Here is a 21,216-nt window from a genome sequence, read left to right on the forward strand (position 1 = left end):
ATCCGGTGCTCAGCGAGGTCACGTAACTCATTGAAGGCGGAGACTGCAGGGCGCGTAGCAGAAGCCAAGAAACGCTCGCGGAAGAGGTAAAGCGAATCAATCACTCGATTACCGTATTTGCTCGATTATAAGAAGAGGTTTTTTAAAGAGCAAATGCTCTGAAAAATACCCCTCGTCTTGTAATCGGGGTCGTCTTCTAATCAGACCTCAAACAGAGGTCTGACTATGAGACTAAGATGAGACTAAGATCCAGATTCCCTGCAGCGCTGCAGGGAATCTGGATCCTCCGGTCTGGTAACCTCAGCTGCTACCGGGCATCTATCGGGCAGCAGCGTACCTTTCCCTGCATAGCGTGCTCTCAGCATGGGGGATGCCTCCTCCGCGCCGCAATAGCCCGCCCACTGCCGGGGAGCGGAGCGGGTTGAGGGAAATCATTGATCTTGGCACGGCACTCCAGAAGCAAGACCCCGTAGGACCCGGGCGGCACTGTGCCGTCCCAAATTCAAAGGTGCGTGTCTTGGTTTGGAAGTGTGTCTGAGTGGGTATATTAGTGTCTGGATATGTGTGTCACAGTGGGTATGTAAGTGTCTTGGTATGTAAGTGGGTAAATTAGTGTCTGGGTGTATAAGTGTCCCCCTATATGCCACTCTGCCTCCAGAAATGCCTTATACCCCCTATATGCCATTCTGTCCCATGATATGCCTTTTAACCCCCCAGAGTGGCATATAGGGGGTTAAAAGGCATATCATGGGCAGAGTGGCATATAGGAGGGTAAAAAGCATATCAAGGAGGCAGAGTGGCATATAGGGGGTATAAGGCATTTCTGGGGCAGATGTGCATAACTGGGGAGCAGGTTGGCAAATTAAAGGACATGAAACAAAAAATTTTTTTTCTCAATCATAGCATAGCACAGGGCTTGACAATTTTTTTTAAATCTAGGAGCCAGCTAAAAAAGTTAGGAACCAGGACTTTTTTTTGCCCTACACTCACACTTTGCCCCAGCACTCACGCTTTGCCCCAGCACTCACGTTCTCACACTTTACCCTAGCCCTCACTTTGCCCCAGCACTTTGCCCTGCACTTACACTTTGCCCCAGCACTCACACTTTGCCCCAGCACTTTGCCCACATTAAAAAGCACCAGTGCATACTTTTAATTACCATTAATTAACTCTGTCCCCAGTTTCCATAGGCATCTTTGTCACTAAATAGCTTCCCATAGTCCCATGTTTAGTGACAAAGATGCCTATGGGAAACTGGGGACAGAGTTTGCCTTTGCCCCCAGTCTCCCATAGGCATCTTTGTCCCAGCCTCCCACTGCCAAGCATGCCCCCAGTTACTTCCACTTACCTGACCCCAATGTGCACTCTGTTGGATTCTTTCCCGCTGCTGCTGCCGGCGGCTCCACCCATCCTCCTCACTGAACGGGGCTGGCACCACCCATAAAGCTCATTGAGCAGCGCTGGTGCCGCCCGCGAAAGTTATTGAGCGGCGCCGGCTGACTCACTTATATTTTGAATCGACAGGAGTGGCATTTTAAGAAGCCGTCCCCGTTGATCCGAAATAAAATTGAGTCAGCTGGCCAGCGCGACTCAGTGACCTTCGTGGGCGGTGACAGCCCCGTTCAGTGAGGAGGGTGGGCGGAGCCGCCGGCAGCAGCGGGGTTGTCTGCATCGCACAGACACCCGCTGCTGCCAGAAAGGAGGATCCAAGTTCCCTGCAACGCCGCGGGGGATCTGGATCCTAAACCCAATTATAGGTTTGGCTCAAAAACACCTAGGCGCCAGCAGAAAATTATCAGTCGCCATGGCGACCTGGCGCCTGGGATTTGTTGAGCCCTGGCATAGCATATTATTAAATATGAAAAAATAGTTTACATGAATTAATATCTACTGGTAAAACTTCAGGCTTTTTCTTTTTTTCCTAAATTAATATTCAGATTTTGGGGGGTCGTCTTATAATCAGGGTCGTCTTATAATCGAGCAAATACGGTAATCGATAACGGAAATCGTTGACAATGATTACCGTTATCGATTATCGATTTTATCGATTCGTTGCTTCAGCCTTATGGGGGACGTTAAAGTTTCCACACTTTTTTAACTCTATTTATTTCAAAACAAATTACAACAAAAACATACTACATCACTTTTCTTCAGTCAGCTAACTTTGCAATGCAATATCCCAACGTTGTACCCACTTTTTAATGCTCTCAGCAAAAAAAGTTTTTGGTTGAACACGTAGCCACTGATGCACATCTGGTTTCACATTATCATGATTATCCACTGCATACTCTGCCGCTTGCTTTTGGGCTCGTAATGGTGAACCCCATTTCATGGCCAGTGACTATCTTCTGCAGAAAATCATCACCTTCTTCACGATAATGAGATAAGTGCTTGTGCTTATGCTTCTCTGTCAGCTGCTAAGGCACCCACCTGGAGCACACATTACTGAACTTAAGACTGTCATGAATCAGGGCATAGGTAGATCCAACACTCACATTCCTGCAACCGCTGAGCACACATGTGAAGATGAATTTGTGCTCTTGGCACACCTTGTGTCCACAGAAAGTGTATGACACAGCGCTGTTCCTCTTAGCAGCCGTCTTCACCCCAGGGTGAAAACTCTTATACTAAACTGCAAGGGCAGCCAGCTTGACAGACAGAACTAGTCACATGATACGCTAAGACACAACCAATTACTACTCCTCCCACCTTCACCATTTCCAACGAAAATATAAAAGTGCGAATTGGAAAGTTGATTGCGAGCCAAGCCTTCTCTTCCAACATCAGTACTTGACCTCACAAATGGTCTTTTGGTAAATTGGATGCACATTTCCTGAGACACATCTCCAAATTTTTGTGAAAAGCCTTCCTGGATGAGTGGAGGCTGTAATAGCTGCAAGGGGAGGGGTGGGCAAATTGATATTAATGACCATGGTTTTGGAATGGGATGTCCAAAAAGCTCATATAAATGTGATGGTTGTGTCCAAATACTTTTGTTCATATAGTATGCTTGTGCTTTCATTGATTTGAATGGCAACTCTTTCCTGCCACTTACTGGGTGCATTCTAAAATCAACAGAAAACATTTGTAATAAAAAAAGTTGACCAGAATAAATATGCTAAATTGTATTTTTGTTTTTACAGACTTAACAGATGAAAAAGTAAAATCGTATCTCTTCCTTCACCCACAAGTACTTGATGAATTTGTAACAGAAAATGTTAGCTCTGAAAGGGTAGAAAAATGGATAAAAATGAAAAATCTACAAGAAGGTAAAAATGTTTTATTTATGTTAAGTTTTTAATTATACCTTTTAGTGATTTTTCTATTGTTATGACCATTTAAACCATTTGTGTTGTCATTAATTGTGCTGTATAATCTACTATGCTAATTTCAAAAAAATATAACTTCATTTGATACAGAAATTATTATTTAGCAATGTGAAATTTTGTCTCATTAACCCCTTGATGACAATTGCCGGTCCTGGCACGTCACGGAAAATCAAGTCGTTAACGACAATTAACGTGCAAGGACCGGCACGTCTTTAAACGGGTGCAGAAAGTGATCTACTTTCGCTTTCTGCACCCACACGGCGTTGCTGTAATGCCTCGACCTCGAGGCATTCAGCAACGCCACGATCGGCACTAGGGGCCATCTCTGGCCCCTCCCCGGGGCGTCAACATCCGCCATACATTGTATGGCAGCGGACACCCGTTTTAAAAGCGTTTAGGAGGCGATCAACGATCACCTCCTAAACTTAAATGGTGTCGCTGCAATGCCTCGATCAGGAGGCATCCAGCGACACCAAACACTTACCTCTGGATGGATCTTCACCATCAGCAAGATGGCGGCGGCCCGGGAAAAAAACAATAAAGACGAAAAAGTTCGCTAGATGGTCTCCAGACCCTCTAGAGAACTCTGGCTCCACTTGCAGGTTGAATACAGGTACTGCATTCAACCATGCAAGTCAATGGAGCCCAGCTTTCTAATCACAGTGTGATTAGTAAAAATAAATTAAAAAATAAAATAAAATTAATAATAATTAGAAAAAAATAGTAAAAAAAACCAGTAAAATGTAAAAATAATTTCCCACTGATGTCACTATCAGGGGAACCTTCAAGTTGAAAAAAATGTTACATTTTTTTTTTTAAAAAAAAGGCAAAATAAATAAAATATATAAAAAAATATATTTTTCTGAGCAAGTCCTAAAATTAGCATATTAGCTTAAAACAATTCTCGCATGGAAACAGTTAAAATACTGGCATATTAAATGCCCATGGGGTGTCTACTTTAAAAAAAAATTATGATTTGATGGGGTAAAATGAATTGGCTGGGTTCAACAATGTCCCAAATAACACGGGGGAAGGATGGCCACACATCTAATTTCCAATTAGAAAAATGCACACGTACCAAATGTGGCCTTTTAGTTCCCCCCAAAAATGACAAACCCATGCGTGTGGGGGTATCACTGTACTCAGGAGATGTTGCTGCACACATATTGGGGTGTCGTGTGACAGCGGCATAAACCAGGAGCTGTAAATTCGTACATAAAGTAGGTGTGTGGGGGAAAATACACTGCAAACTGGTAAATTCTGGTGGTAAAATGTGTGCATGCAAAGAGTTAAAATACCAGCATTTAAAATACCCTGGGGTGTCTAGTTTTCAAAAATATATGGTTTTGTTGGGCACACTGAAATGGCCCGGCTCAAAGATGTACCAAATAGGGCATGGGTAGTGGATCCCCAAATGCCAAAGTTCAACATTGAAAATGTGCATGCCCCAAATGTGGCCCTTTTGCCCACAAACAGCCAGGCAAAATCATTCATGTGAGGTATCGCTGTACTCATGGGAGATGTTGCTAAACACATATTGAGGTGTTTTATGATTGTGACATATACCAGAACCTGTTTATTCATACCTGAAGTAAAAAGTGTGTGAAAAAACAAATGCAAAAAAAATTACTACCATAAAGTTTGACAAAGGCTGATGGTAGAATTAGTGCTTGGAAAGGGTTAAAATACTAGCATTTGGAATACCCTGGGCTGTCTAGTTTTCAAAAATATATGATTTGATGGGGTAAATTGCGTGGGCCGGCTTCAAATATACCCGAAATGGCACATGGGGGAAGAATTACCAGATTTGGAAAAAATGGCTTTGAAATAGCAAAACGCTACCTGTACTTATTTCCCCATAATGTGTAGAAAAAAGCAAAAAAAACATAAAAACATAGGGTATTTCTAAACTCAGGACAAATAGTAGAATCTATTTAGCATGTTTTTTCATTACCTTTTTATAGATGAGTAAAAGATTTTTCAAAAGTAAAAGTTAGTCATTTTTTTCAAAATTTTTCACCATATTTTATACTTTTTTAATGTAAATAATATGATAAAATCAAAACAATGTCATCTCAAGAAAGGCCTTCTTGTCCTGAAAAAAACAATATCTAATGTGTGTGGGTTCAGTAAACGGGAAAGAAGAAAATTACAGCTAAACACGAGCAGCGCAGAAATGTTAAAACGGCCATTGTCACGAAGGGTACAAAAAGTAAAATCAGCCTTTGTCACGAAGGGGTTAATATATTTTCAGGTAATTTTAATGTGACACATATACAGGCTGTTGCCATCTTGCTGACTGGATGGGGTTTCTAAGAATTGGAGTAGCCCCTGCATTACATCTCATGTACAGTGGATACACGTCTTCCCACTTACTAAGGACCCAAGTCCCCCACTTGTGTTTGCTGTACCTCAGTGACCCATTCCAAAACTGATTATCTTACTCTCTCTTGCCCCAGGAAAGTACTTTGTAAGTACTTTCATATAAATTCATTCAACCTGCAACAAAAACAAAGGAAAGTTTTATAGTGAAGCTGTAGCTCCAGGGCTGCAACAGAACACCCCTTATGTGATCTCAATGGTAGTATTGTGCACAGGGGTCTGAGTGTTCACCAAGGCAAAGATGGAGCTGTCTGGGCCATTCTAAAACGTTAATCTTCTGGTGAAGCCATGCTTTTGTGGATTTGGATGTGTGCTTTGGGTCGTTGTCGTGCTTCCTAACGGATGCCTGAAGGTTTTGTGCCAAATTTGCCTGGTATTTGGAACTTTTCATAATTCCCTCCACCATAAGGCCCCTGTTCCAGTTGAAGAAAAATGGCCCCAAAGCATAATTACATAGTTAGGCTGAAAAAAGGCATGCGTCCATCAAGTTCAGCCTTTCCCATATTTTTTTTATTTCTTGCTGTTGATCCAAAAGAAGGCAAAAAAAAACCCCAGTTGTGGCTCTTTCCAATTTTGCGCAAACTAGGGAAAAAAAATTCCTTCTTGGTGCCAGAATGGCAGTCAGATCTCTCCTTGGCTCAAGAAGCTATTTCCCCGTAATTTAAATATTATATCCCTGAATATTATATTTTTGCAAGTATACATCCAATTGCTGTTTAACCCCTTCAATCCCAGGGGTTTTTGGTACCGCAAGTCCCAGAGCAATTTTGGCATTTTTTGCGGTATGTCGGTTCAGCGATTATTCTCCTTTACTGTGAATAGTGTACTCATGTAAACTCTATATTGTTTTTTCAAGAGATAGAGCTTTATTTTGATACCATAATTAGATGATTAGCTGAAAATTTAGGATGAGACATTTAGAAATACCTAATTTATATAGATTTTCCATACTTTCCCAGCACTTATAGGGAAAATACTATAAGGTGTACATTATTTGTAGAATTTTTATGCTTATGGCTTAACGGGTTTGGGGGTTGTAAACGGGGGCAGGACGGTTATACTGTTTAGATGTTGTGTTAGGGCAATGGGATGTAAGGGTTTTATTATTATTTTTATCTTTTTTATATATTTCGGGAATGCCCGATCGTGCGATCAGCATTTAAACATGTAACAGTTTTCCGTGCAGGAAGCTGTTGCATGAGATTGGATAGCAGTCAGGGGGGAGTCCCAGGCTGTTTGACGCTCCCATGTAGCGTGCAAAAAGGGTAGGACACACCGGTACTTGCCTGAAATTCCTGCAGTTCCTTTAATGTTGCAGTAGGCCTCTTGTAAGCCTCCCTGACCAGTTTTCTTCTGGTCTATTCATCAATTTTGGAGGGACGTCCAGTTCTTGGTAATGTCTCTGTTGTGCCATATTGTCTCCACTTCACTGTGTTCCATGGTATATCTAATGCTTTGGAAATTCTTTTGTACCCTTCTCCTGACTGATATCTTTCAACAATGAGATACCTCTGATGCTTTGGAAGCTCTCTGCGAACCATTGCTTTTGCTCTGAGATGCAACTAAGCAAATGTCAGGTAAATCCTACTAGAACAGCTGAACTTTATTTGTGATTATTCAGAGTTGCTTAAAATGAAGGCAGGTGTGTAATGACTTCTATTTAACATGAGTTTGAATGTGATTGGTTAATGCTGAACACAGCCACAGCCCCAGTTATAAGAGAGTGTGCACACTTATGCAACCAGGTTATTGTGAGGTTTTTTTTTCCCCCTCAAAGAATTCAGCTTGTCTTGCAATTGAATTGTTCACGTTATAGGTGGCATTAAAGGTGGAAAAAGTTCTGACATGATTTATCTTTGTCTCATTCTTTAACATCACAAGAACCTGGCATTTTAACAGGGGTGTGTAGACTTTTTATATCCACTGTATCTCTGACCTGAACATCTAACCACAGCTAACACTATCTACAAACAGTACCCCGGCAGAACGTCTTATGCAATCACCAAACCTCACGGGTGAATATATTCACTGTTTAATTAAATATTTGCATTAAAGCTGGTTTTAACAAACAAAAACTATGCCATACTGCAAAGAAATAATGAAAATAAGGGGACTGCAATATATAACATTCACGCTGATACCCACACGAAATGTGAAAAGGTTAGATTTGTGGCAACATTGGTCAGCCTATAAAGGTTAGTAATGTTTCTTTGAGATATTCAACTGATGTCCTTTCAGAAAATAAACAGCTTGTAGGTGTTTAGAGCTAATTTTTCTCATGAGGTGCACATTTGTAGTTCAACTGTTAAAAAAAAAAAAACAACAAAGAAAAAAACAAACAAACTTTGCACTCATGATGGATCACTTGTAACTGTGTAACACTGAGATGCCACACATATACCGTATGGTATCTATGTTCTTAGTTAAATCTGTAAACTCATTTTTTGTACTTTTTTTGTTTTAGGGAGCCCAGCGTGTAGCATTCCTCCTAAAATGTTCATGATATGGAAAGGTATAGAAAGGTTGAAACCACTTTGTACGCTTATGATTTGGGAGCCTCTTGTGACTGTGTGACACTGACACTGACACACATATTTGTTATCTATGCACCCACTATGCACCTATCATGAAAAGGTAGAGCTAGAGTCCTTTATTCCCATCTGTGGCTGCAGTTGGGTCTCTTTGAAATCAACGGAGAGTAGTTATCCCCCAAGTGCTCATTTTTTGTTCACCTGTGCAACATTTTTCATTTGAAACCACTTTGCACACTTATGATTTGGGGGTCTCGTGGATGTGCAATGCTAACCATACCACAAACATGTATTCAGGAAACTTGGGAGAATAATATTTAGTTCCCTCTTGTTTCAGTTAGCCTGGCATGCAGCACTCATCTTCAAATGTGACATAATTGAGAAAAAAAGCCTCTCTTTTTGGTCATCTAGAAAGGGCAGTGAATATATATATATATATATATATATATATATATAGGTTTGAGGGTTTTATTTTGTGTTTAGGAATATTTTTCCTTACAAACTCAATAGGCACAGATTTTGGGTCACCTTTTCAATATTGAAACTGCTTTGCTTACTCATTATCATGGGGTTTCCCATGGCTGTGTGACATACCACACATATGTGGCACGCATGCGTTGAGGACACATGGGAGATTAATTTTTGGTGTATTTTTCTTGTTCCAGGATGCAGCATCATTCCTTAAATATGCCTGGAACTTAAAAAAAGTTGCGTAGAACTTTATGATGGATGAGGGCCACGTTAAAAAGGTAACCGGGGAGTCATTACAATCTTTAAAGCAATATAAAGATTATTTTAATGTTTTGAGGTAGTTATCTCCAAATCACGTTTTTTTTTAATCAACCATGGCAATTTCTTGGCTTGAAAATACTTTGCACACACATGTAGTATTGTGTTTAGTAGATTTTGGACATTAATATTTAATGTTTTTTTCTTTCATTAAACTAATGTTGGAGATTTACATAATCATATACACAGATGCTGTATTTGTTGTTTGTGACTTTAATAAAAAAAAAGGAAAAACTTGTGTTTGTTATTGCCCATGATGTGTGCTTTCATGAAATATATACTTTTGTTTATGCCAGTTTGACCATGGAATTTTAAATTTGTGTTATTATCATTTTTCTGTTTGTTTACAAAAATATGCTTAAATATAGCAAAAAAAATTAAATATTTAGCCAAACCTCTGTGTGACAGGGCCAGGTTATCTGCAGTTGCCCTGGACCTCCTGTCCCCGGGCAGAGACAGACAATTTTGTGGATTCTGGGTCGTGTTGTCTGGGGGCAGTTTGCACAAAGTTATCTCATTGGGTGAGGGTGTTTTGGGGGTCTTTGTTGGGGATTCGTGTGAGGTTCAGCTGGGTCATGGAGTGCGTCTGTGTCCTGTTTCTGATCCCATGACCCGTTAATATTTTATAATGTGTTTTATTGTATAACTGGCCCCAGAGACTGAATGTGGCTGCAGGTCTGGCTGGAGCTCTTAATCGGCCAGCACAGCCCTGTTTGTACAGACAGCAGCATCTGTACAGGGGGAATAACACAAGTGGGGAAACCCATTGTATCCCTTTAATTCCCTCACCTTATCCATTGCCTGTGTACTGCCTGAGCTGATGGGATTTGGGGTTTGGTTCCAGGGCCGGACTGGGACTGAAAAGCAGCCCTGGAAACATTTGGAGACCGGCCCCATATAGTTTATCTCGCGGTCGAGCGCTTATACCCTCAAGCACCCCTTATACATACCCGAGTCACACTATTTGCCATCCAAAGAGCTTTAAAACATTATTTTTGTCACATTATTTGTATTAAAATGCTATAAAGCAAGTGTTAAAAGTTATAAATGAAATACATTAGACATAATGGAATCAAAACATTTGCTACTGATGAAAAAGTTCCATTTTATTCAGTGGAACAAAACAGTGATCACATAATTTTTCACGATATTCTTGTAAGAAACTTTTGGCCACAACTGTTCTAGCACTGCATCATCCAATGAATACCTCATCCCAGATACATTATTATTATTTTTTTTTTATGCACACAGTTCATGGTGCAAAGTGGTCTGCCAGTATGTTTATGTAAAAGGTCCTCTCTTAAGGGGGAAGGACTGTGAAACCAACAGGAATAACGAAATTAGTCCTTACAACTAAATTGGGTTTCACTCTGAAGATCCCAACCGCCATTCAAGTTTCTGTGATTAATCCTTTGTGATAAAATATGCAGATTAAAATAAGAGTAAATAACACAATACCTTTACTTTTCCTCTCACTCATTTCTGGGCCTAGAAAGTTTTGTCCTCTGAAGTGATTACAAATTCAGGAGGGCGTTTTATCTCTGGATAAGTAACCATTAAATAAATCAATTTATTTCTACAGTAAGTACAGTGCACACCGACACCCAGACAGCCTCTGCCACACTGAAGCATAAAACATGTATGTTCTACACTGCTTTGCCATGAACTCCCCCTTATGTATTGATGCCCCAGCCAGGTCCCCCTTTAGTATTAATTACTGTCTTCCCCTCACAACACAACTTTGGGTATTGCCCCCTTTGTGCATTTATTACCCCCACCATTGATTTATGTGATACCCCAGCTAACCCCCTCCCTTGATGCCCCTAACACTTTTGTGAAGCACACTTGTCTATTATTGATGCCCCCCACTGCCATGTGTATTACCCCCCAGCCAACCCCTCCTTTTGTATTATTTAATTTTAAAATTTAATGAAGGCAAACCCCCCTCCCTTGAATATGGGTCTGCTTTCCCCTTTAACCCATAACTATATTTTGGTAATACTACCGGTACTTTTTGTTTTTTTTTGTCCTGCTCTCTTGATCTCCTTGACGACGTGACAATCCTTCTGTAAGGAACACTTACTGCTGTGAGGCTAAGCCCGCCCCCTTGAGTGTCACCGCACCGCGCCGCCCAATGGCCGTGCCGCAGCTCTTCGACCCTCCCCACAACACGTTCCACACAGCCGCCGTGCTGCTGCAGCGTAAGACAGCCGCTGAGCGGCTGCAAGCAAAATTCAAAGCGGCCACTTCGCGGCCATCACGCAATGTGCCGCCCAATGGCCTTTGTCCCACCCCTTTTGTGGGGTGGGACGAAGAGCAGCGGCAAGGCCATTGGTGTGCACACCAGCCATTTTCATTTCATTAGTAGCCGGTGGAGGCGGACTGGCGGTCGCGCAATGGCCGCTTTGAACTTTCCTAGCAGCCGCTCAGCGGCTGTCTTTACGCTGCAGCCGCTCACCACAGCGGCTGTGTTGAACGTGTTGTGGGGTGGGACAAAGAGATGTGGCACCGTCAGCCCTCCTCCACCGGCCACTGATGAAATTAAAGCGGTTGGTGTGCGCGCAACGCGCCGCCCAATGGCCTTCGTCCCACCCCTTTTGTGGGGTGGGACAAAGAGCAGAGGAAAGGCCATTGGGTGGCGAGTTGTGTGCACACCAACCGCTTTAATTTCATCAGTGGCCAGTGGAGGCGGACTGGCGGCCGCGCAATGGCCGCTTTGAAGCTTCCTCGCAGCCGCTTAGCGGCTGTCTTACGATTTTACAACACTTACGGCCGCACGATCCGGCGGAGCGGCCCACGGACAGCCCGGCCCACCGGGAAATTTCCCGGTATCCCGGTGGGCCAGTCCGGCCCTGCTTGGTTCTGTGTGTATTGAGAAAAGGAATGTTGATAGAATTAAGTATAACAAAACCTCTATGACTGATAAGGCTGGATGAGGTGTAAGCATACACCTACTTAAGTATTGTAAATACTCATAGAAAAATTATAAAAAATCAAAGGCGACAAATATTAACATGACCAAGGTTTCAAATGTAGGGATCTTTGCTGATAATACCTTTTAAATTCTTAATCTCTGTGCTTTCAGACATTCTGATATATCTGAGATGGCTCAACTCCTATGGCTTAATAAATCACTGGAAATGTAGAATAAGGCAGTTAGGGCCATGCCTAGGTAGGTGCACAGGGTGCACTGCACCTGGGCACTCTGAATAGCAGGGGCGCATTGGGGAGCGCAGCATGTTCTAGAGTATGAGAGAGAGAGTGAGAGTGAAAAAGCAAAGAAATGCAAAACAAAAATGCTGTACCACCCTCAACGCTGGCTCAGTATTATAGTGATGGGAGTTATATTGTACTACCATCAGTGCCTGGCTCTAAATAGCAAAGGGGCATTGATCGGGGAATGCATTGTGAGGGGTGAAGTCTCCCTACTTTCTTCTATGACTTCTTCACTGTCTATTTCCTTTCTTGCAGCTGCGCTTCTTCTCTTGCCTTTTCTTGTTCTTCTGTCTTCTGTCTCATTTTGTCATCCACTTCTCCCGCTTCTGCATGAACTGAGCCTCCTGGTGCACTTCCTCAAAAGGAGGAGCTTTCGGGCATACCCTCTCAGAATCATCCACAATTTCTGTTGAGGGTCAAGGCTTAGGAAACCTACCGGTTCCCCTGCTGTCTCCTGACTACACAGGTCTGTGGTCAAAGCCTGCTATACTCTGTTTGGGTTGTTTACCTACAGCCACTGAAATGTATGGAGTGACTTCTACCGGAGATATTATTTTTGCAAAAAGGGGGTGGGGATGTGGGAACGCGGGGTTTCCATCTCTTTCTCCTGTTCTTACTCCAAGAACGTCATATCTCTCTCTCTCTCTCTCTCTCTCTCTCTCTCTCTCTCTCTCTTTTTCTTACTTATCCACTGCTCTGTTACTTTACTTGTTTTTCTCTGTTTTTGTTGTTTTGGTTGTTATGTTTAGCGCATGTTGTTCGGAGCTATAGTTGTGATGTTATTGCTAAAATCAATGAAATCTATTATATTGTGTTTGGTTGTACGGGTCAACCTTGTCAAGAGATCGCTGGGACCCTCTGTGGGTGTTGATCTGTATCATAACTTTTGTACATTGTCTCTGCGGGAGGGAATAGACTAGACGTCCCCCAGCTTATTTTCTTTTTCCTATGGCTGTTAATAATACCAGTCTTTTTATAAACAGGTTTCACATTGTTTCCTGGAATGGGCTTAATTCCCTTATTAAAAGAAAAAAACCCTTGCGCATCTCAAAAAGTTATGCCCTTGCATACTTTTTTGTTACAGCAGAACCATTGAAATGACCCATAGCATAACACGCTAAAAGCCCATTGGATCACTGATTGTATCTCTGCCATATATTCCCGTAAATCCAGAGGTGTTTCAGTTATTCTTATGTCTGGCCTGTCCTATTCGATTGAGGTGAGTGTTAGAGATCGTGGGGGGAGATTTCTTATAGTAAAAGTGCTTACTGAAAACGAGACCTTAATCTTGGCCAATGTATATTCTTCTAATACAGACCAGCAGAGTTTCCTGGCTTCCATTTATACCACCCTGTTCACTATGCAGACTCCTTATCTTACTATTGGAGGGGACTTTAATCTAGTAGCTAATAGCCATCTTTCCATCAGCCCACCAGTTTCTATTTAACCCCACTTTTTTGACCAATTACATTTGATAGATACTTGGAGATTTTTCTGTCCTGCGGAAGGTCACTATTACTTCTACTTTATCCGGAAATATCACAAATCTCATACGACTATTCTAGAAACAAGTTTTTCCATTAGAATAGGACAGAAAAAATATTAGCTAATCTGGTTTGCCACTCCTGTTATAAACAGCATAGAATACACATAGCTACACACCTGGGAACAGGGAGACATCTCTCATCCTACTCCAATAGAGGATGAATTCATGAATTACTTTCAAAACATATATTAATCTGAAACCGTAGCCCTTCCTGATGTTATTTCTAAATTCCAACAAGCCAAAGTGCCTAAGCTTACTTCCTAGTATAGGGGAAGATTGAATGGGCTGATATCAGTTCTAAATGTTAGGCAGACTATTAAATACCTTCATAATGGTAAGAAGCCGGGCCCTGATGAATACTGAATGCAGAATACTACAAAAAATGCAGCTGCACCTCCATCTGATTTTAATACCTCTAGGATAACAATTAGCTTTATACAGTCCAATTTCCTTAAAAAATGTTGTCAAAAATATGACTAAAAGAATACAATTGATTTTACCAAATATTATCTCCTCTTCCAAGAATAGTTTCCTTCCTCATAGACACTCTACCCAAAATATCAGAAGGGCTATAGCTGCTATCGGTGAAACTAAATTGTTAGGAAACAAAAACACTATTATTAGCTGTGATGCGGATTAAGCACTTCACAGGATCTCTTGGGAGTACCTGCATTATTTTTTTCAAGTTTCATCACTTTGGTATACACGTTAGGGCTCTCTATAATAACCTTAAGGCGCAGGTAAAAATTCAACAACCTCAATTTAGCTTGGTTTCTCCTGGGCAGAGGCACGAGGCAGGGATGCCCATTATCACCACTTCTTTTCAACCTGGTCATAGAACCCCTACTCTGTATCTTGGAATCTACTTCAGACGTTAGGGGCATAGTTGTCGGCACAATAGAGCTTAAAGTGGCCAGCTTTTGATCCTATCTGTCAGGAACCGGGCAAGCAGGTGGGGTAGGAGCCCAGTCGCAGGGGATACTTGGGGTTCTGTCTGTACCCCAAGATGCATAGTAACTGAGGGATGATACAGACAGACGCAAAGAAATACCCCACAGGTGGAATACTAGGATATAGACTGTATTGAGGAAACTGTCAGGACACGTAAGTATAGGTAATAAGTCTCTTGGCAGGAAGCCCACTGGCAGGGCTGACGGCAGGAGACCAGGAACAATTCAGGTACAGGTACACAGGAAGCCAATAAAAAGTCGGGATTAGGTACAGGGCCAGAGCAAAACGGTCCTATAAGTTCAATGCAAAGGCCCTGAATGAAGGGCAGGGCAGTTTTAAATAGACAGGGTAATCCAGGTAACATGGTTCAGTTGCTTGTAATAATGAGGTCTGGATGCTCCAGAGAGAGAATGGCAGCCACTAGTGGTTGTAAAACAACCTGAGCATAGCAAAGTTTTGAATGCTCCAAGCTGAGTAGGGTGGAACCTGACACTATCAAATTCTGTCCCTTCATTATTAGATATTTCTGAAAGATTTAAACAGGCCTCTGGTTGTATGCTAAATAAATCCAAAACTGAGGAACTATTTATCCTCAAGCCAAGTGTTATGTATTGGGGTATTATGCAGTCTGTTTTGCCAGTAGATGGCAGCATAATGGAAATGTACACTTGTTCTGTTGTGTATATATCTTAATGTGGTGCATGTGGTTACGGAAGAAAAGAAAAGAAGTTATGTTCCACTGCTTGTCTGTGTTTGTGAGCAACATCTACATAACATTCAAATACACAAAACCAAGCATAACTGGCAATTTCCTTTTCAATTTTAATGGGTTACTAATCCATGCATAAAATATCTTGGCCTCTTAATTTCCTCCAATTTAGCACACCTTTATAAGTTAAATATTTCTCCACTGCCTGCAAGGTTGGAGGATGACTTTCACTCGTGTTCTAGTTTCTCTCTGTTATAGGTAAATGCCATTTCTATAAAAGATCTGCTTTCCCAGATTGTTATATCCCCTATAAATGCTTATGATTATGAAAAGAGAAGCAATGACAAAAGACACAGTAAACTCTTGCAACAATTTATTTGGCAAAATAAAAAGAACAGAATATAGCTCTTTAACCCATTAAGGACCGGGCTAATTTTTCGTTTTGTACCCTGTGGGACCGAGGCTGTTTTGACACTTTTGTGGTGCTTGTGTTCAGCTGTAATTTTCTCCTTACCCATTTAGGAGGGGCTTTCTTCAGATACCATTATTTTGATCGTATCATCTTATTTACTATAAAAAAAATAAAAAAAACATGGTGAAAAATTGAAAAAAAACACATTTTATGACTTTTATTTGAAAAATCTTTCACTCACCTAAAAAAGCAAGTAAAAAAACTAGCTAAATAGATTCTACTACTTGTCCTGAGTTTAGAAATACCCAATGTTTTTATGTTTTTTTGCTGTTTTTTGTAAGTTATAGGGCAATAAGTACAAGCAGCGTTTTATGATTTCCAAACCTTTTTTAACAAATCTGGTCAATCTGCCTCCATCTCCTCTTTGGAACATATTTGAAGCCGGTTAACTCAATTTAACCCATTCAAACCATATATTTTTGAATATTCCAAATGCTGTTATTTTAACCCTTTCCATGCACCAGTTATACAACTACACTGTCAAACTTTGTAATAGTAATTTTTTTTTTGTTCACACAAATTGTACTTTAGTTATATATATACAGGTTCTGGTATATGTCACTGTCTAACAACACCCCAATATGTGTTCAGGAATATCTCCTGAGTACAGCGATACCCCACATGCATGGGCTTGTCAGATTGCTTGGCTGGTAAAAGGCTACTTTTGGGGCATGCGTAATTCAGGTGGTCATTTGGTCATTCTGCCTCCATCTCTTCTTTGGAATATCTTTGAAGCCGGTTAACTCAATTTAACTCCGTCAAACCATATATTTTTGAAAACTAGACACCCCAGGGTATTCCAAATGCTGTTATTTTAACCCTTTCCATGGACCAATTATACAACTACACTTTGTCAAACTTTGTAATAGTAATTTTTTTTATTTTTTTTCCACACAAATTGTACTTTAGTTATAGATATACATGTTCTGGTATATGTCACTGTCAAACAACCCCCCAATGTGTGTTCAAGAACATCTCCTGAATGCAGTGATACCCAACATGCATGGGTTTGTCGTGTTGTTTGAGATTTAAAATGCCACATTTGGGAACGGGCTTAAAATCACTCAAGGGAGCCGGAGGTCTGTTAAAGACCTCCGATACTGCTCCCTTGCGATCCGCGCTGCAACTGTTGCTGTGCGCCGGGGTTTGTTGTCAGATCCCGGCGGCACTGAAGCCGCGCCCACAGTGCCCTCTGACCCGGAAGAAGACAGAAGAAGAGGAGCGAAGAGGAAGACTGCTGTAAGAAGAAAAGAGGTAGAAAAGAAGGTAGGAAATCATTCAGTAAGACTGAGTGACAGTGAGAGTGGATTGGTATGTGTGGAATCTGTGGATTGGTATGTGTGGAATCTGTGGATTGGTATATCTGTGGATTGGTATGTGTGGAATCTGTGGATTGGTATGTGTGGAATCTGTGGATTGGTATATGTGTGGATTGGTATGTGTGGAATCTGTGGATTGGTATGTGTGGAATCTGTGGATTGGTATATGTGTGGATTTTTATGTGTGGAATCTGTGGATTGCTATGTGCGGAATCTGTGGATTGGTATATGTGTGGATTGGTATGTGTGGATTGGTATGTGTGGAATCTGTGGATTGGTATATGTGTGGATTGGTATGTGTGGAATCTGTGGATTGGTATATGTGTGGATTGGTATATGTGTGGATTGGTATGTGTGGAATCTGTGGATTGGTGTATGTGTGGATTGGTATGTGTGGATTGGTATGTGTGGATTGGTATATGTGTGGATTGGTATATGTGTGGATTGGTATGTGTGGAATCTGTGGATTGGTAAGTGTGGATTGGTAAATGTGTGAGAGTGATGGGTGTTATGCTGTACCATTTCCAATGTCTTTTTCATTATTATTATGCTCTAAAGTACATCATAACTCCCATCACTCTATACTGTTCCATACAGTGGCAGAGCTGGGAGACAGAGGCCTTGCACCCCCACCGCAGGACTCCTGAAAGGTAAGTGAACTTCAAAGGGGGCAGAGGGTAGAAAGTTAGGAGGGGGTAGATAGGGAGAAGGGAGTGAGATGGGGGGATAGGGGGTAGATAGGGAGAAGGGAGTGAGAAGGGGTAGATAGGGCAGAAGGGGGTGAGAATGGGTAGATAGGGAGAAAGGAGGGTAGCAAGAATATTGAAATAGAGTCAGAATGAGAGAGCGAAAATTAATGGATTAATGTGTGTATGAATGAGAGAATTAATGAATTTGTGAGAATGCATCAATAAATATGTGTAAATAATTTGTGTGAAAGAATAAATGATTGTGTGAATGAAAGTGAATTAGTGAGTGACTGTAAAAGTGTTTGTGTTAATGGGACAAAAATGGCACAGGCAGGGTGTTTATGGGACAAAGATGGCACAGGTAGCGTGTTCATGGGACAAAGATGGCGTACACTCGGCTGTTTGGGAACAATGCTGACTCATGCTGGGCTGTTTGGGGGCAAAGATGGCACGTCCTATGTGTGTGTAATTTGGGTGCTGGTCAGGTTCTATGTGGGCAATGTGGACGCTGTTTTTTTTGGAGGGTTATTAAAGAAAGCACTATTATATGTTCAGTAAATGTTATTTAAACGTATTTATTTTACTTAAGTTATTAATTTCTTTTTTCAGATTTCTTGTTGTTTACAGTTGACATACAGTTTACAAATTGGTGCAATAAATATTCTTAACATAATTTTGTAGATGTCTTTACATTTGGTGGGGGGGGTGCCACTTACAGGATCCGCCCCGGGTGCCAAATACTCTAGGTACGCCCCTGGACACCCCTTGGGTATTTGAAGTGCTTTTATTTTAACTCTTTGTTGAGATTTTTGAGAAATTTTAGCACTTGCTCAAAATAATAAACTTTTTTTTTTTATTTTATTTTTTTAATACTTTTTTTATATTTTTTTTTACACATTTTGCTGGTACTGGATGGTTCATCTAGTGACATCACTGCATAATTATTTTTAAATGTTAGCACATTTTTTTTTATTTATTTTTTTTTCCATTTTTTTTTTTTTATTTTTTGAATATTTTATTAATCACATTGTGATTAGAAAGCTGGGCTCCATTGACTTGCATGGTTGAGTGCAGTACCTGTATTCAACCTGCAAGTGTAGCCAGAGTTCTCTAGAGGGTCTGGAGACCATCTAGCGAACTTTTAAAACTTGATTGTTTTTTTTACAGGGCGGCCGCCATCTTGCTGATGGCGAAGATCACCGGCAGCTGGGGCTGTGACCGCTCTCCGGAGCGGTCACAGCTCATCCTGATGTAAGTGTTTGGTGTCGCTGGATGCCTCCTGATCGAAGCATTCCAGCGACACCATTTAAGTTTATAAACGCTTTTAAAACGGGCGTCCGCCGCCATACAATGTATGGTGGCTGTTGACGCCCGGTGGAGGGGCCAGACATGGCCCCCGATGCCGATCTCGGCCTTGCTGAATGCCTCGACATTCCTTAACCTTCTCTTAACGTCTGCTTGGAGAATCATCTGTCAACGGCTTTGTTTACAACACTCTCTCCAGATATTTACCTCTCATCCGCAATCCTAGTTTCCAACACGCACCTTGAGGAACTCCAATCCCCTGTCGAAATCCTCCTCTTCTCTCCTGCAGGCACGACGCAGCTGCTCGCCGCGGTACGAGGCAGCCATGCGCTTGGGCGGCCGCCTTATGAATATTTATAAGGCAACCGCCTCCTGGATTCCTCAGCGTCGCTATGGCGACGAAAGACGCGGTTACGTTCCTGACGCTCTGGAACGCCCCCCCGGGATATTTACCTCTCATCCGCAATCCTAGTTTCCAACACGGACCTCGAGGAACTCGAATCCCCTGTTGAAATCCTCTTCTTCTCTCCTGCAGGCACGACACAGCCGCTCGCCGCGGTACGAAGCAGCCACGTGCTTGCGCGGCCGCCTTATGAATATTTATAAGGCAACCGCCTCCTGGATTCCTCAGCGTCGCTATGGCGACGAAAGACGCGGTTACGTTCCTGACGCTCTGGAACGCCCCCCGGGATATTTAAAGCTGTTTCGCCCCTATACCAGTGCTCAGTTGTACTGTGGCTCCCTAGCAGATGTTCCTACTTCTCAACGTTCCTCTGAGCCTTTTCCGTGTTCCCGATATTTTCCATTACCTGTCCCCAGCTTGTTCTATGACTACCCGTGATCTCTGGCACCTTGACCAGGCTTGAATTACGACTACCGTGATCTCTGGTATCCTGACCCCGGCTTATTTGACCACCCATGACCTCTGGCTTCCTGAACCCAGCTTGCTTATATGACCACCCGTCACTTCTGGCTTCCTGACCCTGGCTTACTTCCCAATCACTGTGCTTACGGTTACCCCACTAGAGTGTCCTGTTATCACCCCCAGGCCTCCCAGTGCGTGTTCCATGTCAAGCAAGTGTGTTCATTCCTGCATTTTGGATTCCTTCCACACGGTGTTGCAGCTCACAGCTTTTGGAGGCTGTATGAGGCGGGAGGCAGATTGCTAGATGGCCTCCTGGAGAGAAGACACAGATTCGTAGACTTAAGCTGCCTCAGCTGCTAGAAAAATACTGTTTCTTGTGCCCCTTTTTATTACTTACAGTTTACTAGCTACATATCTAGGGTTTCCAGCGACTCACAAATATAGATATAATATAATAATCGCTTAGCTAATTTTACTTTCCGCGCTTGTTCCTTTAAAATCACCATATCCTCCATATATAGTATTATACGACCAATCCTGGACTTTGACAACCATGGGCAGGATCTTGCAGCTTGGAAAATGACACTCCTTGACTTTAACATTAATGCTACCTACACGCCTAGATCGTATAGCAAAATGCTTCTGAAAATATTGCATAGAGTAAATGTAACCTTTAGGTTACGGTTGCAAATGGAATTAGACACTCATTCTAATTGCATTAAATGTCAGGCATCTAATTCTGACCTAATCCATTTCCTGTGCTCTGGTACCTTAGTCTCTAGATTTTGGAGTGAAGTTGAATATTAAATTAAGTATGCCTTGAAAATACATTTCCAGATCTCTATTTTCTGGGCACTCTTTGGTGTGCAACCCCTTAATGAAAGTAAAAGCCTAAGGGCAAGGGATAAAACTCTTTTATTAATTATATTGACAGTGTGCAAAAAGCGATATTGGCTCAATGGGTGAGCTCCAACTTTACATATGATGCTGTCTGTTCAATTTTATTCTAAGAATGGATTGGATTGAGGCATCTCTCCATAAGTAACTCAAAGCTAAAACATTGCAACATATCTTCAGTCTCTGCCCCACCATTGGAAGCAAAAATACTAATAT

General features: G+C 41.8%; 1 protein-coding gene across 1 annotated transcript in view; it reads left to right on the forward strand.

Annotated features, from left to right (window-relative positions):
• The window catches only part of LOC149282087 (cAMP and cAMP-inhibited cGMP 3',5'-cyclic phosphodiesterase 10A-like), a 314,224-nt gene that overhangs the window by 43,826 nt on the left and 249,182 nt on the right, over positions 1 to 21,216 (forward strand). Inside the window, exons 3-4 of the mRNA XM_089498623.1 lie at positions 2,415 to 2,478; positions 3,144 to 3,269. Coding sequence (XP_089354749.1) covers positions 2,415 to 2,478; positions 3,144 to 3,269 — 190 coding nt within the window. The remainder of the gene's footprint in view (positions 1 to 2,414; positions 2,479 to 3,143; positions 3,270 to 21,216) is intronic.

The sequence above is a fragment of the Sceloporus occidentalis genome, unplaced genomic scaffold, assembly GCF_023333645.1.
Source record: "Sceloporus occidentalis isolate IW3139 unplaced genomic scaffold, rSceOcc1.0.p SCAF_123, whole genome shotgun sequence".
Classification (NCBI taxonomy): domain Eukaryota; kingdom Metazoa; phylum Chordata; class Lepidosauria; order Squamata; family Phrynosomatidae; genus Sceloporus; species Sceloporus occidentalis.